The 15,511-nt window shown below is 45.3% G+C and overlaps 2 protein-coding genes and 1 long non-coding RNA gene across 5 annotated transcripts in view; 2 read left to right on the top strand and 1 right to left on the bottom strand.

Annotated features, from left to right (window-relative positions):
* LOC144330689 (uncharacterized) overlaps positions 1 to 7,601 on the top strand; it is a 40,516-nt gene extending 32,915 nt beyond the window's left edge. The window contains exons 2-3 of the long non-coding RNA XR_013397055.1: positions 4,095 to 4,155; positions 6,184 to 7,601. This is a non-coding gene — a long non-coding RNA (uncharacterized LOC144330689). The remainder of the gene's footprint in view (positions 1 to 4,094; positions 4,156 to 6,183) is intronic.
* The window catches only part of PINX1 (PIN2 (TERF1) interacting telomerase inhibitor 1), a 76,063-nt gene continuing 61,197 nt past the window's right edge, over positions 646 to 15,511 (bottom strand). For both annotated transcript variants that reach the window (XM_001089816.5, XM_015144762.3), the window contains one exon: positions 646 to 1,403. In XM_001089816.5, the coding sequence (XP_001089816.2) occupies positions 888 to 1,403 (516 nt within the window). In that variant the 3' untranslated portion in view covers positions 646 to 887. The remainder of the gene's footprint in view (positions 1,404 to 15,511) is intronic.
* Positions 1,403 to 4,040, top strand: LOC144330688 (uncharacterized). Of its 2 annotated transcripts, none has more exons than XM_077942983.1 (2): positions 1,403 to 3,430; positions 3,470 to 4,040. In XM_077942983.1, the coding sequence occupies exons 1-2, from the start codon at positions 3,091 to 3,093 to the stop codon at positions 3,904 to 3,906; spliced, it is 777 nt and encodes a 258-aa protein (XP_077799109.1). In that variant the 5' UTR covers positions 1,403 to 3,090; the 3' UTR covers positions 3,907 to 4,040. The 2 variants fall into 2 exon arrangements, with proteins under 2 accessions (XP_077799109.1, XP_077799110.1); XM_077942984.1 differs by having other exon boundaries at positions 3,509 to 4,039.

The following is a 15,511-nucleotide window of genomic DNA, read 5'->3' as shown; positions in this document are numbered from 1 at the left end:
AAGGCAGTCCCAATCCAAAGACCAACCTTAGTTTCACGGCCTTAGCCTCTCAGTTTCTTAAGCCTTCTGAGGGCCTCCTGATCATGACAAATAAGTCACTATTTACAGCCATGAGACAGATAAATCAGTATAGGTGTTTGTCCTGAAGGACCCCCAAAGGGAAATACATCAGAGTACCCACACTCGGCACAGGAACAGCAAGAGTCCTCCTGTGAGAGCTGAGAGAGGACACTGGCCCTGAGTCTGTCCACTGCTGAAGCTTGGCAGAGGCGGGGGGAGGACCTCAGAGCAGTCGGCTGCCACTGCTTAGTGGAGGGGAGGGCGGTAAAACGTTTCCCCATCAAACCAAAACACAACAAAAAACCTCTCTGATATGGGAATGTAATCATATAATTTCCACTTGGCAAAAATGTTGGTTGGCTATAGAACAAAAAGAACAATCTGAATCCAAGCTATTGCCTCTTAATCCTTTAATTAGGCCGAGTCTTTCAGAAGAAAGCACCATTCATTGTTACTGAAGGGAACCAAGAGCAAACAGATAGTGACACACACACACACAGAGACACGCGCATGCACACACGTGTGCACACTTACATGAATGCATGTATTTGTAATGATTATAATTAAACACTCTTGCTGAAGGGCTCAAAGTTTACAAGAAAATTTATTTGTGTCTGAGAGCCACTATTTAGAACGTCAAAAAGGCCCTCCTGGGAACGTAACTTGGGGGAGATGTGGTGAGAGGGCGGGACCCAGCAGCCCACAGGCATGTCACAAGATGCGCCCAGACGCTCTGGGGTGAACTCTGCTCTGACTTCAGGCCAGAGGTATCTGCCCCAGCAGTGCCCTAACAGCTGAGCGGTCGGAAGGCTCCGGCTGGGGAGGATTCATTTGGAATCTTTCTTCTTCTTCTTCTTTTTCACCGGCGTTTCTTCTGGCGTAGTGTCCTCTGCTATCTCTACTGGCTTTTGCGGCTTTTTCTTTCCTCTCCTCTTTTTGGGCTTCAGGGTGAAGTCCCCGCCCTCAGGTGGCTGCACATGGTCCCCTGCATCCGGAGCAGAGGCCTCGGAACTCTGGTCCCAGCAGGGGCCTCTGAGCTGCTCTTCCGCTGGCCCGCTCTTCTTGGCCACTCGCTCCTGGGCCTTGGCCCTCTCGGGCTTTCCCTCCATGTCCCTCTTGGCCTTAGGCTGGGGGTAGCTCTCCACATCTTCACCTGTGGCCTCTTTGTTTCTTTTCTTCCCCCTTTTGTGTTCCACCTGCGTCTTGGAAGTGTCAGACCCTGGAACAGGGACCTGGGGCTTGTTCTTCAGTGCTGCCATCCGCTTGGCAAAGTACTCCTGGATGGTGAAGGCACTGGTTGTCGTGGTTTCGTTCTCATCTGGAGTGGAGGGACTGGCATCGCCCTATGGTGCACAGAAGAGTTAAAAGGCAGGTAAGCATCAACTTTCACCCCTCACTGCACCCAGGAGGCACTCATACCCGGCACTCACACCTGGCACTCACACCTGGCACTCACACCTGGCACCTGGCACCTAGGAGACAAGGCTGAGTGCCAGGCTTCTTTCGGCCTCTCTCCCTTCTGGTCGGCCTGAACTGCAGGCCTGGAGCAAGGCGGCCACACACTCTGGCTGAGTACTAGGTGGGGTGGTAGATGACAGGCAGAAGTTAATGTCAGAAGGGAGCTGGCAAGCCGCCTCGATGGAATTCTGAGTAAACATCTCCCTAGAAACAAGTGTTGTGGTGACTAAGCTCCCAGAATCTCCCATCAGAAACAGGGACACTGGCGTTCCAGAGCTTCGTGATTTTTCACCTTCATTATGAATTACACCAGCCTCTGTGTTGATCTAGAAACTTAAGACACCACCTAGATAGGTTAACCTTCCATGAGGACAGGAGCCGCACTCCACCCTGAAACCTGGCCTGCCGGGGGTACCCTTTCTCACCCAAAGGCGGAGTGTGGCCACTCTGGCAGCTGCTCCTGAGTGGAGTGCAGAGTGGAGACTCCGCGCGTCTCAGCCTCCTCCCCGAAACAGCGGGCCAGCCTGGGGGCTTCTTTCCCTCAGCTGGGGGTGGGGAGGAGGGAAATGCCCCCTCCTTCCCTAACAAACACTAGATACTCAGGACTGTGTTCGGGCTGTTCTTACATTTGAGGAGTTACACATAACAGCTGAGATGAGGATTTTAATTTTAAATGAGTACATTGCATTGTCAGATAATATCCGCTATGAGAAAAAATGTGAAAAAAGTATGTATCTAAAAGTACATTTTGCTGTAAAGCTTGAGAAGTGGGAGAAAATTCCTAAGGGGAGAGGCTGGGATAAAGAATGAAATGCTGGAATCGCCATTTGGGTTGAGGCTGGCAGTAAGGTGAGGAGACGTGCCTGTGAGGCAGGAAGTGCCTTCGGGTTGGACTACAAGGAATATGCTCGGAGTCAAATCAATGTCTGCAGCAACTCTGCCCACAGAGACTCTGGAAATAAGTCATTAAGCTATCATGCTACACTTAGGTTTTCATAGTTGCCTGGCTTCTTCCTTCATACTCATTTATCTCACAAGAAGAGGCTGGGTATTCCATGCTTTCATGGTGGGAGGGTGGGAAAGGGCTCCTGAATAAAGCAGTCTCCAAATCAGGATTCTACTATGATTCTAAACTCGGCTGGCAAGGTTCTGCTTGTGCAGGTAACTGAATTACAAACCACCTATAAACAGACCCTGTATTGTCTTGGCAGAGTGGTCCTCAAAAACCAGCTCGGGGGAATCCAAGATAATGTCCCATTTGCAGTTCCAGCAGAATCGATATTATTATATATCAACGGACAACTAGGGCTTGAGTGGCAAGTGCCTCAGAGAGCTTTCACAAAAGGGTACATAAAAAAATCATGTGGTCAATTTTCGAATTTCAAAACAGGCAGAACATGAGGAATAAATCAACTGAGTTTTGGGAAGAAGTTTTAATTTTATCCATCACTATTCAATTTGTGCTGGAATTCCATGGGGTGATTTTGAGAAAAATAAAAAATATCTGCCCCCAGGAGATTTGTCTTTTCGTTCTTCAAATGTTGAAAAAGAGCTGAAATGCTGCACAGCTGAATGAAGGATCTTCTCAAGGCTCTCCTGGCGCGAGCCAATCCCAGGCTCATGAACGAGAGAGATCCTGCCACCCACAGACGGGCACCTCACAGCCACACGGGGACAGGCTCGGTGACCAGCCACCCTCACAGCCACACGGGGACAGGCTCGGTGACCAGCCACCCTCAGAGCCACACGGGGACAGGCTCGGTGACCAGCCACCCTCACAGCCACACGGGGACAGGTTCGGTGACCAGGCACCCTCAGAGTCACACGGGGACAGGCTCGGTGACCAGCCACCCTCACAGCCACACGGGGACAGGCTCGGTGACCAGCCACCCTCACAGCCACACGGGGACAGGCTCAGTGGCCAGCGACCCTCAGAGCCACACGGGGACAGGCTCGGTGACCAGACACCCTCAGAGTCACACGGGGACAGGCTCGGTGACCAGGCACCCTCACAGCCACACGGGGACAGGCTCGGTGACCAGCCACCCTCACAGCCACACGGGGACAGGCTCGGTGACCAGCCACCCTCAGAGTCACACGGGGACAGGCTCGGTGACCAGCCACCCTCAGAGCCACACGGGGACAGGCTCGGTGACCAGACACCCTCAGAGTCACACGGGGACAGGCTCGGTGACCAGGCACCCTCACAGCCACACGGGGACAGGCTCGGTGACCAGCCACCCTCACAGCCACACGGGGACAGGCTTGGTGACCAGGCACCCTCAGAGTCACACGGGGACAGGCTCGGTGACCAGCCACCCTCAGAGCCACATGGGGACAGGCTCGGTGATGACGGCGGGCTCGTTTATGCAACAGAAATCTCACTGACAGTTTTGCAGCACTACAGGCGCCTGCAGTCTGCGGGCCCTCTTTTGGAATGTATTTGTGAGGTTGGAATTCACATCTGAGTCGAATCCTATGACTCCTTACCTTGCTTATCTATTTATTACCTTGTGAATTCCTGATTTTAACCACAGGAGCTAAGTGCTGGTATTAATCACATTTTTTATCATCAGGAAATACAAGACCATTTTTGAGTCACTTGTTGAATTCAGTGGGTCTTCCTAATCCCAAAAAGTAAGTAGGCTCATAATCAATTCCTGGGATGTAAGTTTAATAGGCACGGGCCACTGCACAGGCTTGGCAGGGCTTGGAGACAGGCTAGAGAGGGGCCAGCACCCAAGTCCTACTTCTTCCCAGCAAAGTGCTGGCCACATATGACTGGCTAGAGAGAGCTGCTTAATGCGGGGGTAGCCACCCTCCCACACCACAGAAACGTGCCTATTGTACAACACCATGGACTCAAAGGAAAAATACACTGAAAATCTGACTCCTGCAGGAGCAATGGCCAGGACTCATCTTTTTATACACCAAAGTCAGAAACTCAGTTTCACTGCAGAGATTCGAATCCTGCTTCTGCATTCCTGACCATGGCATCACATAAAAATATATACATATTTTCAAGAAAACTAATGCTTTTGTATCTGGTCTCTATCAAAGTAAACTAGTATTGAGAAAAACAAGTTACTTTAAAGTATTTTGAAGTGACAATAACTTGCATTTTCCCACATTTCCATTAAACACACAATACAACCTCAAAAAACAAAATCTGTAATATTTAAGTGTGACGTTCACCGCTTCATAAACGTTGAGAATGTCTGTTTGCTAACTGTGTTCCAAAAACTAATGAAACAAATTTAAGAGTAACTTGAAAACTTCTGGTTCTATATAAAATACTACCAAGAAATATGGTTAATCATCTTGCCAAATGTGATTTAAGCTCAGGGATTCAGGAAACGTCTCTCTCTCTTTTTTGAATTCCAATGCCTGCTGTTCAACTAAAGGAGGTTTTTGTCACTAATGGCAAAAACCGTGAGTACTGTTGCACCAACCTAATAAAACAAGCAGGACTAGCCTTGTCCGTTCGCAGCAAGCCTCACGGTCCTCTCCCTTCCTTCAGCGCTAATGAGTGCATCGCATGTGTCAAAAACATTTGTGACTTTCCCAGATGGTAAGTGGGCCTTAATTTCTACCCAATCAATAAGCACTTGTGGGTTTGAACTGAGATGACTCCGGAGCACCTGCTCCCCAGTTCACAGAGCCCTGAGAGTTGAAAGCCAGGCCCATGGGAGCACCCTGCTCACTCACGTGAGGAAGCTTCACCCAAAGTGATCAGGCCCAGGGGTCCTGAGGAAGGCAGCTATCACCACTGTGCCAGGCACTTGACATCAAGTGGCATCTCAGCCGACTCTTGCGGCAACCTGAGAGGCGCCCTGTCATGACACAGGCAGTGAGACTCCTAGCACTTAATCCGCAGAAGGTCTCACAGCTGGAACACGGCAGGGGAGAAACAGCCCTAAGGCTGCCGGAAGCAAAGCACTTGCTCCCTCTACCACAGGACCCTGACTCCTAGCTCCCATCTCATGGACTGCCTTGTCACCCTTCCTCTCTCTTCAGAAGCCACCACCAAAACTAAAGTATGTATCAAGTGACCACATAATCCAGAGACTGAGGTCCACACTCACCTAAGTTGACTGATGCAGAAAAAATATCCACAGAAATAGTACTTTCAAAAGAGAAAAAAAACATCATCTTGGTTTGCAATTCATATAAATAAAAAACAGCCTGAAGCCAGGCTTAAGGGTTTTATAATTTATCAAACTAGCATGTACGGTCACTTGAAAAAGTGTGACTGTTTCAAAGCAGAGAGTAAAGCCCAAGTCCAAACCTCCACCCAGGCAAGAAGCCCTCTCGAGCAGATGCTGGACAGCTTCCACCTGGACACTGCCAATATGGAAAGGTGGCTGCTCTGGTTCTCTGACTCAGTTTTCGCATCAGCAACAGGTCGATTCAGGTGGTTCATGGGCATCCACCATGTGTCATGATGAGAGCTGGAGAATCTTAACACCATCTCTGGCAAGTCCAAATTACCACTGAGGAAAAAATAAAGAGTGGGTACAAAGGCAGGCTGACCCTGCAGAGAGTCCCTGCAGGTATCAATTACAATACGCCGCAGTCCTCTCTGGTCCCTGAAAGATGCCTGAAGCTACACATATCAACTCTTCTCAGAGGTCTGCAGAATTAGAGTCTGTCTGCTTCTTTTAGGATCCTCTATCTGGAGACTGTGCAGCTCCATGAGTATCTGCGCAAGCTCCTCTGGGCTCACGGAGGACTTTGCTCTTGTGTCATTCAAATGTGTATACTGAGGTGGATTATTAATAAAATGCCCAAATAGAGAGGATTCTCCATTATTCTCAAAAGAACCTTTTGGGGCAAGGAAATGAAGCAGTCTGCACACAGGTCTTAGTGAAGTGCCTGGAGCAGATGCACCTCACTATAGAATCCCCTACTTATGACCAACACGCCAGTCCAGGGAATGGACTTCAAAGGCAAGTCTTTCAGCTTGCCAGCCTTGCTCACACATCACCACTGATCTTAAGTGAGAGGATGATGGAAGCTTTCTGATTTGCATGTTAAGACATGGAGGTCATGCTGCAACAGTAACTCTTCACTGAACTTTGTTAACAAAGTAGACACCCCGAGCTCAAGGGTAATGGATTTAGCAACTGGGGTTGTGAGTCCTGATGGCTATTGCCTGTGATGAACAAACGCTCACTGCCACCACAGCCTGTCTGTCATCAGCCTGTGCTGGGTTAGTCTGTGAAAAGTTAAGAAAGCTTGGCAAGTGAGTGGTTTGACAGAACATTCTGTACCTTTTCCAAACTTTTCAGTAGGGCAGTTCTGACAAACACAAATTATGTATCCCCTCAGATATGAAGTGACTCTGTGTGACTCCTCGAGACAAAGGGATTGTGGAGACCCCCTGTCAGCTGTGTGTGTCCTTTACACTCCGCCAACAGAAGGGGCAGGATGAACTGACCCAGTCACTCCCTATGCTAGCCTACAATGTTCTTCCACATCCCCTGTACACAGTCTCATGCATCACTTTCTTGAAGATCAAGTGTAAAACTGCTTCCTTCCACAAGTCTGATCCCATGTGAACATCCTTTCTTGTTTATTGCCCATAATAGCAATTTGTTGCTTCTATTTTCTGTATTTGTTTAATTTGCTTTGCAAGCATCTTCCCAAGGAAACAAGTTTCTTGAGGACAGGGGTCATTTCTATTTCATTTGTATTCATACAATCCACAACCTCCCTAATGAGGAACAAGGTACAGTAAGTGCTCAGCAAAGGCACAAAGACACCAAACCCAGCTGGACCAAGGCTGTGAAGAGCTCCCACCACCACCCACTGGCCCCAAATGTTTTGTGTTTGTCAGCACGAACTTGTCTGCATATCAGGCAGGTCTAATGTACAGAAGGGGCACGGGAGGGTAAGAAGAGAATCAGCATTTTGAGTGCAGATTCTTCCCATCCACATGAAACCACCCCCTTCTCATCAGACAGCACCTTCCCTTGCCTCAGGATGCAAACTGCTTCTCTAACTACTGCAAGGTATATCTGAGTGTCCTCTGCTGTCAGCCAGTTCCTTCCTGGCCCTTAGCAATAAACAGAAACTCAGTACAGTGATCCATCCATTTCTCCTGCTCCATCATTCCACATGTTACCATAGTTGCCTTGGGGGGGATAAGTCCATTGGAAAAAAGCAAAGTACTGTGTGGTACGGGAACTGTCACGTTTTTTCTGTGGGATTAGTTGAACACAAGCAATGCCAGTAGGGACTGAACTGTTCTCGCTAAAGAAGACAACTGTTCTTGGTAAAGAGAAGAGAGTTCTCAGGCATATCAGATACAAAGGTAAGCAGCTCATTTGGAGAACAGCAGTGGGATGGAAGTTCCACCAGCAGCCTCTGGTAGCAAGCTGTGAAGGCACAGCCTACATTATATCTTAGCTGAAAACACAACCTGGGCAAGCTGATTCTAGGGAATCACTGAAATGGGTTTGCCACTGAAGGCTGAGCTAGGCAGTGATTCACAGCCATTCGTCGGAAAGCCTGCCCTGAACCACCATGGCGGGCGGCCCTGCTCTTCTCTCTATGAAACCTCTGTGGTTTCATGCTTTTCCTTTGTGGTTTCTACATAACTGAAAACATCCAGTGTTCTACTGACGAACAGCTATTTTTACACTCACAAAAAGCTTTTCAAGTGTGAAATCTCGTACATTTTTCAAGACACTCATCGCTCACATCTGGAATTAGGCTAAACACACACAGTCTCGGCAATGAGCAGCCTCAGGGAATTTGCCTGGGAGATGCAATCAGTTTTAGCATTAGCAAGTATCACAAGAGTCAAAAACAAATATAAAACCCCATCGACTGGAGCTGTGATTTGAAGTGGTGTTAAAAAGCAAAGATAAAATAACAGAATGAGAATTATGGAGCAACTCAATTGGAAAACACAGAAATTGTGTGTGTGTGCACACGTGAAACAGGTGTAAGAACCTGTGGCATGTATTAGAAGCCCACTATGCAGGGGTTCCAGAGGGTTCTCTCTAGACAGAGACTGGTGAACTATGGCCGTGGGCCTAGTTTTTAATGATTTTTTAAAAACCATTTCTAAATGGTTAGGAGGAAACAAAAAACTTATGACATGTAAAAATTACATGAATTTCAAATACCAGTGTCCTTAAAGTTTTGAATTTCCTCAGTAAAAATCTTGTGAAAATTTGTTTTCTTTCTCGTTATACAAGTATATGCAATAGGTGCTAAGTAAATATTTACTGAATAAATGTATTATAAAATCGGCTCTGCGATTGTGAATATAGTACTGCTGACTTTTGGAAGTGGCAGGTGCTTTTCAAGTGCACACACACAATATACCTTTATATACACGCATGTACCTATACACACGCATGGAACTGGAGGACACTGGGCTTTGACAAAGTCCTCAAGCTCTGTCTCCTGCCAGTGACAGAATGCCTACCTTTCTGAACTGTGTCAGCAAGCAGCAGAGAGGCTGCTAACTGCTGCCTGCTTTTGAGTAGCAAAAGACAGCAAAGAAAAAATTTGTTTAAAAAGTGATCTGACGTCAAAGAGAACTCTCAGCAATGCAATAAGTATGCAGAGATACCTTTCTAATAATCAGGCATCAGAACTGTGCTTGGAATTTACAAACTCAGACACACCGGACATCGGAGAAGATAATACGAACTAGAAGGGACAGAATAGCTTGCTCTTCCCTGGACTTTAGTAGAGAAATACACAGAATGCCAAATTCCTCATATGAAGGCCAATGCTAACAGAGCTGTTAATTTTATGTCTTTTTCTTTTTCTCTTTTCCCATATGCCTAAACAGCTATTCCGATTGCCACTTATTAGGAAAAGCCGACACAAACATGTTTGAAAAGGATGGTTCTCTATGGCAACAGCTTCTCAAGTAACCAACATCAGGATCACTGACAAAGAGTCATCCAGCTTCTGTGGGAAAAGAGGGAAAGAAACAGGAACAGGCTTCCTGCCTCCCTGAAAGGTCCTCAGGCTCGGAAAGTTGCAGTGACAACCATTCCCGACACACTAGCCATGAAGATAAACGAGGCTCCTCCAGAGCTGGAGATGATCAATGTGACACAGGCCCCAACTTCTGTGAATGATGTCTAAAAATAATCCAAATTGACTGCATTTTAAAATTCCAGGTCAACTGGTTCTCTCCCCTGCTCTCCAGAGGCAGGACAAACAGCTTTGATAAACAGCTGAGACCCAGCATTGGCCTCTCACAGAACAGAGCAGAAGCTTCCAGAGGGTTCTGTCTCTTCCATCTTTATCCCACATGAAGAGGTGAAAATTGCTAAAGAACCATGACAACTCGAATGCAGGCTCCTTACTATAGAAAGCAAATCACAGCAGTTCTTAAAGATTCTAGAAAATCTAAAGTCTTCTAATTTCTAAAAAGAATAAGGTCTTTGTTTTTTTTAGACGAAGTTTCACTTTTGTTGCCCAGGCTGGAGTGCAATGGTACAATCTCGGCTCACCGCAACCTCCGCCTCCTGGGTTCAAGTGATTCTCCTGCCTCAGCCTCCCAAGTAGCTGGGATTACAGACGTGTGCCACCATGCCCGGCTAATTTTGAATTTTTAGTAGAGACAGGGTTTCTCCATGTTGGTCAGGCGGTCTCGAACTCCCAACCCCAGGTGATCCGCCCGCCTCAGTCACCGAAAGTGCTGGGATTACAGGGGTGAGCCACAGCGCCCAGTCGAATAAGGTCTTTTTTAGAGAATAAAATCTTTATTTTGAAACTAGGAATAGGGTATGCATAGTTATATGGAATAATTAAGTAGTCATGATTGTTTATAAAAGAAAGGTAAATTAGGTGAATATAGTTGACTAATACAAAAAGTTTCCTCTTTCAATTTTTGTAAACTACATAAGGCTAATATTTTCACATACTCTTTCTTTCACCAAAATCAATGTAGCGAATAAAAATATTTAAGAAATATTTTTAGGAGTAAATTTGGCAAGGCAAAGTCATTCTATGTTTAAAAGGTATCGAAATTAGTAAGAATAAATAAAATTCTGAACTTAGTCATGTTAAAAAAGTAAATGATATAAAATAATACACCAGATAGTGTTCTTATCACAATAAAAAAAGACAATATACCGGCACAACTTATTTTTAGCATAGACAAAAACTAAACAACAACAAACCAACCACAAAACCAATTCTACTCAAGAAAAACCCTAACCAGTTACACTGAGACGGTAATTCCAAGGAGCTGATAAAAAATAAAAATTGTTACTGCTATTAAGTATATAATCCTATAATAACATCTTCTCTTAGGTTTACAGAAGCTATAATTTTTTATTCTATAAACACGAAATATACTGAAAGCTTAAGTGAAAAAGTACAAGAAACACTGTCTCCCTGCATGCTCAGAATCCAAAAAGGTTCTTGCAGCAAGACCTGCCTCATTTGGAACAAAGCATTGCCTGCAGTCCTGAAGCCACCCAACCACCAGAAATTCAGTGCCCTCCAGTATCTGCTTCTCAAACTATCAGGGGTAAAGGATTAGCTCTGTCTGTTTTGTGTTTGTTTTTTTTTTTTGTTTCTTTTTGCCTTTAAAAATTTCCAATCCATTACGGGATTACAGGGCAAGATTTTTATACAGTTAAAAAAGTTACCAGAAAAATGAAGTTTTAAAAAGATATCTAAAACCCAAGTCCTAAACTATTGTCAAATTTCTAGAAAAGCTTCTAAATGCTTACTCTTAATTTCTGTCTTTATCTTGTCTATGGACCATACTTTGAGTGGCACTGCTATCAAACATCAGCTAGCAAAGGACAGAAAACAGGTGCTCAATTTAAGACAGTAGAAGTGGCACTGAACTGGCTGTCAGAAGATCGGACGCACAACGGACAGAACGTGTGATCTAGGACAAGTCCCGGGACTTTCCAGCCCTCAAATGCAATCATTTGCAAGACAGAAATAGGGCTCCTCAGTAACTTTTTTCAACATAGTTTCTTCACATGCCTTTCTTCAAACACAATCTTAAACAGAAAGCCAATCTGTACATCTCGGGGAGCTTTGGCTGCAGCGGGGCGGAGGCAACCCAAAGCTCATGTCCCAACTCTCCCCTCCAATCCCCTTGTAAAGGCCCCTGGGGACCCTAGAACTCTATGGAATCCAGTTTGAAAATCGACAGCTATATTTTTAAGGTCCATTACAATTCTAGCATTCATTATAGCCTAGATAAGTCCATAGCACTCAGCAAAAGGAGAAGGCGAAAGCTTTTGAGAATAAAATTGGTCTTGGGCTGGGCGCGCTGGCTCACGCCTATAATCCCAGCACTTTGGGAGGCCAAGGCGGGTGGATTATCTAAGGTCAGGAGTTCGAGTGCAGCATAGGACCATGGCGAAACCCCACATCTACTAAAAATACAAAAATTAACCAGGCATGGTGGTGCGGCCTGTAATCCCAGCTACTTGAGAGGCTGAGACAGGAGAATCTCTTGAACCTGAGAAGCGGAGGTTGCAGTGAGCAGAGGTCGCACCACTGCACTCCAGCCTGGGTAACAGAGTGAGACTGGTCTCAAAAAAAAAATAAATAAAAATAAAATAAATTGGTCTTTAACATTATGTAATATACATAATTCTTAACACTGTCATTAACCTTTGGAATGTCAACAACTGGCAGTCAGAACTGTACAGTCAACCAATTTCTTCCAAAAATGGTAACAAAGAATCAAGACTGAACTCCCCAATATTGTAAAGTCTCAAGTTGCAAAGTGGGTCCTCCTGAGGCTCACAACGGCTGACGATGACCTCAGGCTGCCCGCTCTTCCGGCTCTGCCTCGTGAGGTCAGGAAGGGACCACAAGGAAAGGGAAGCAAGGGACGGGATGGTGCTGCCCAGACCTGTCACCACAGTTGCCACCCTGCTCCCTTCAGACTACGGCTGGAGACGCAGAGCTTTGCCTTCTCCGCCAACCCTTCCCCCACACTGCAACCCAAAGAAAGGTCCCCCTTCTTCCTGTTTTCATGACGTCACAGAAGGAAAATCTGGGGAGGAATGTTATTTCTGCTTTCCTGGCAAGAGAGAAGTACAGAAGGAAAAATGAGCCGGTGTTTCCCTCCTCTTCTCCTGCAGTAGACCATGTGTATGTCAATTTCTTACTATCACAAAAGCTCTTAAAACCACTTGCTTCATCTGTCAACACATGAAAAGCCAAATCTAATCCTTTCAGGCCAAACCTATGTCCTGGTGAAGCTCTAACCAAACAAAACAGCCCAGCGACTTCCAACCCTTGGGTGTGTTGGCAGGCCCTGCCCTCACCCCCACTGCTTTCTCATTTCTTCTTTACGAGTATCTTATTATGAAGTTATGTTGCTGATCTACAAGACGACATAAATTTTTACTGGTACTAAAACAACTTTCAAAAAAGTCATGACCCACTTTCTCCTTTCTGGCTCCTCTAGAAAGTAGAGGCAGACCCAAGCCCCGTTTGAAGTCCTTGCTGCCGGGAGATGGCCAGTTTATGTCTCTTGTCCTAGGACAGGAAAAGGATGCACTCTCGGCACCATGTGCTAGGGTGAGATAAGACCAGAGATTCTGTCCTCAGCACCTTATCAGCTTTTCCTGCCACTTTCCAGAGCAGACAGCACCATGGCTGGCAATGAACGAAGCTAGCTGAAGGGGGATGGGTGTGTGAATGGCTTGGGGACTGTAGGGAGTGAGGTAGGCAGGGTGTAGAATGAGAAAAGGAAAGAGAAGAGGTTCTTCATGTATCTTAAAATGGTTTGGTCCCCCCAAAATTGCTTTTTTTTTTTTTTTAAACACATGGATTTTGCATCTCTGTTGAAACTGCAGCAACCAGGATAGATGTTTTTATAAGGACTTCCGTTCTTGTTAGAATGAACCACCACTTTCATTGCTTCGCGCCCTGCCCCTCACTGCCTTGTGCGACTGGCTCCTGGGCACGTAGCACAGGACGGATCTGCTATCAGATGCTCCATGGAATGCCTGTGAGGCCCAGGCTGCAGAGCGAGTGCCTTCCACAGGCACACGAGCCTCTATCTGCACACCCAGTGATCTCCTGGGGCCAGGACACACTTGCTCACATGGGACAATCTGCCTCACAGTGCAAAGGAACAAGGGAGGCTACGGGACACTCCTTCAAATACAGACGAATGGCATCGATGAGCTGCTTTGTTCTGCAACAAATAACATCTGTGAATCCAAGGATTATACTCTTTAGAAACCCTGGTCTTTTGGGGTTGGGTTAGGGAGGGGGTGAATAAAACTCTTAGAAAAAAATCTAGACTAAGCAGGAAAATTTTAATTTGGTTATGGACTCAGTTATTGATAATGAACTCATGAAAGTTCAGGTAGAGTATCCCTTATTTGAAATGCTTGGGTTCAGAAGAGTTTCAGATTTTTGATTTAGGGATATTCAACCTGGAATAGCAATATAAATATACTAAATTGATATTCCAGGTTGAACATCCCTCTCTTGTTTTTGCAATTTGTTGTTGATGAAACCAAACCACGTGTCCTGTAAAGTTCTCTCATAATCGGATTTTTGCTGAATGTATCCCTGTGGTATAGGTTAACACATTTCTCTGTCTCACGCATCTCCTGTTCGGGTCGAGTGAGAGGCAGGCTTACTTCCTAACGGAGCACTTTTCCAACGCCAGCATGTTGTTTTATGAAAAACTGGCTGGATTCATGGTCTAAGGAAGTTTGGGAAACGAGCCTGTGCTATTCCTCCCTTTGATTCATAACGCACATCACCATCTGAGACACGTGGTGGCTGTTCAACTTCAGAGTGGCCCACATTTATTTGATCCTGGAACATTTTTGGTAAACACCCACCAGCATCCCATGAAATCAGTGCTCTGCCGAACTGACTTTGAAAGGGCTATTCAAACAGATAGTTCCATTATCTGGATGAAATGAGTAGTTCTCTTGTTAAATCTTATAGTTAAATCTTTGTTTTGTCCCAGACTGTCCAAGAGGGTGGGCTTTTACCAATGTACGTTTTTGCAAAAATGACAAAAGCATAGCAGGGAAGTGAAAAGAGGGCCTGGTAAGCATCCCGCTATGGACACTAGCTTGCAGAGCGCCTCCGGGAGGAGAGGTTAGCTCTTTCGTAGTTATCACGTGATTGAAATGGGAATGTCTGTTCCTAGGTCTAGAAAATTTATGCTTCCATTTTGGAATGGAGGGTAGCGGAGAAATAACATATCCTAAATGATGCCAAGTATGGATATATTTTCTTTGTTTACTTTTAAGACTGCCTACAATCTAGCCGTATTTTTAAAAGGATTATGCAGTAAGCAGCAAGCCCTGCAGAGTCTGACAGTGAGATGACCACTGTGAAGAAGAAAGATCTTGGGCATCAGGTTCCACTTAAAGTCTGTGCAAAGTTCAAACCACAGAACCAAGAATAAATGTATAAAATAATCAAGTGAATAGCATATGGAACATAGAAGTCAACAGACACATAACAAAATCTAATTTAAAAGAGCAATTTCTAAAAGTGAAATGAAACAAACTTGATTCTGCAACTAGCTGGTGAAGAGCCATACAAAAAGAAATTCCAAATGACCTGAAACATAATAATGTAACTGTATAGACTGAATAGGAAATACATAAACACAAAAAGAACTGCCGCACACCCAAAACAAACCCTCTGAATCTCTCTCTCTCTTTTCTAAAATGACCAAGTTACTAGCCTTATTCTGTGACTACTGTGTGTATAATGGGAAATAAGCAAATGAGTACTGTGATATTTTAATGCTTTTATTTCTGGAACCTGTTGATTCCAGAATCTTACTGTGGGTAAGTAAAGATAAAAGATGAGCGGGGTTAAGTCCTTGTGGTCCTGAATCTAAACTAGCAATATGACTATAAACTCAGGATATATTTTATTATAAAGAAATTATAGTTATATACATGTAACAAGGCCTCAAACGAAGACCAATCTAGGAATAAATGAGCAACCCCCAAGCCTAGATTGTGTTGCTAAATATCATTTACCACAA

Source organism: Macaca mulatta, chromosome 8 (assembly GCF_049350105.2).
Source record: "Macaca mulatta isolate MMU2019108-1 chromosome 8, T2T-MMU8v2.0, whole genome shotgun sequence".
In the NCBI taxonomy this organism is placed as follows: domain Eukaryota; kingdom Metazoa; phylum Chordata; class Mammalia; order Primates; family Cercopithecidae; genus Macaca; species Macaca mulatta.
The sequence above is the reverse complement of the archived record's forward strand: the minus strand, read 5'-3'. Positions and strand labels throughout refer to the sequence as shown.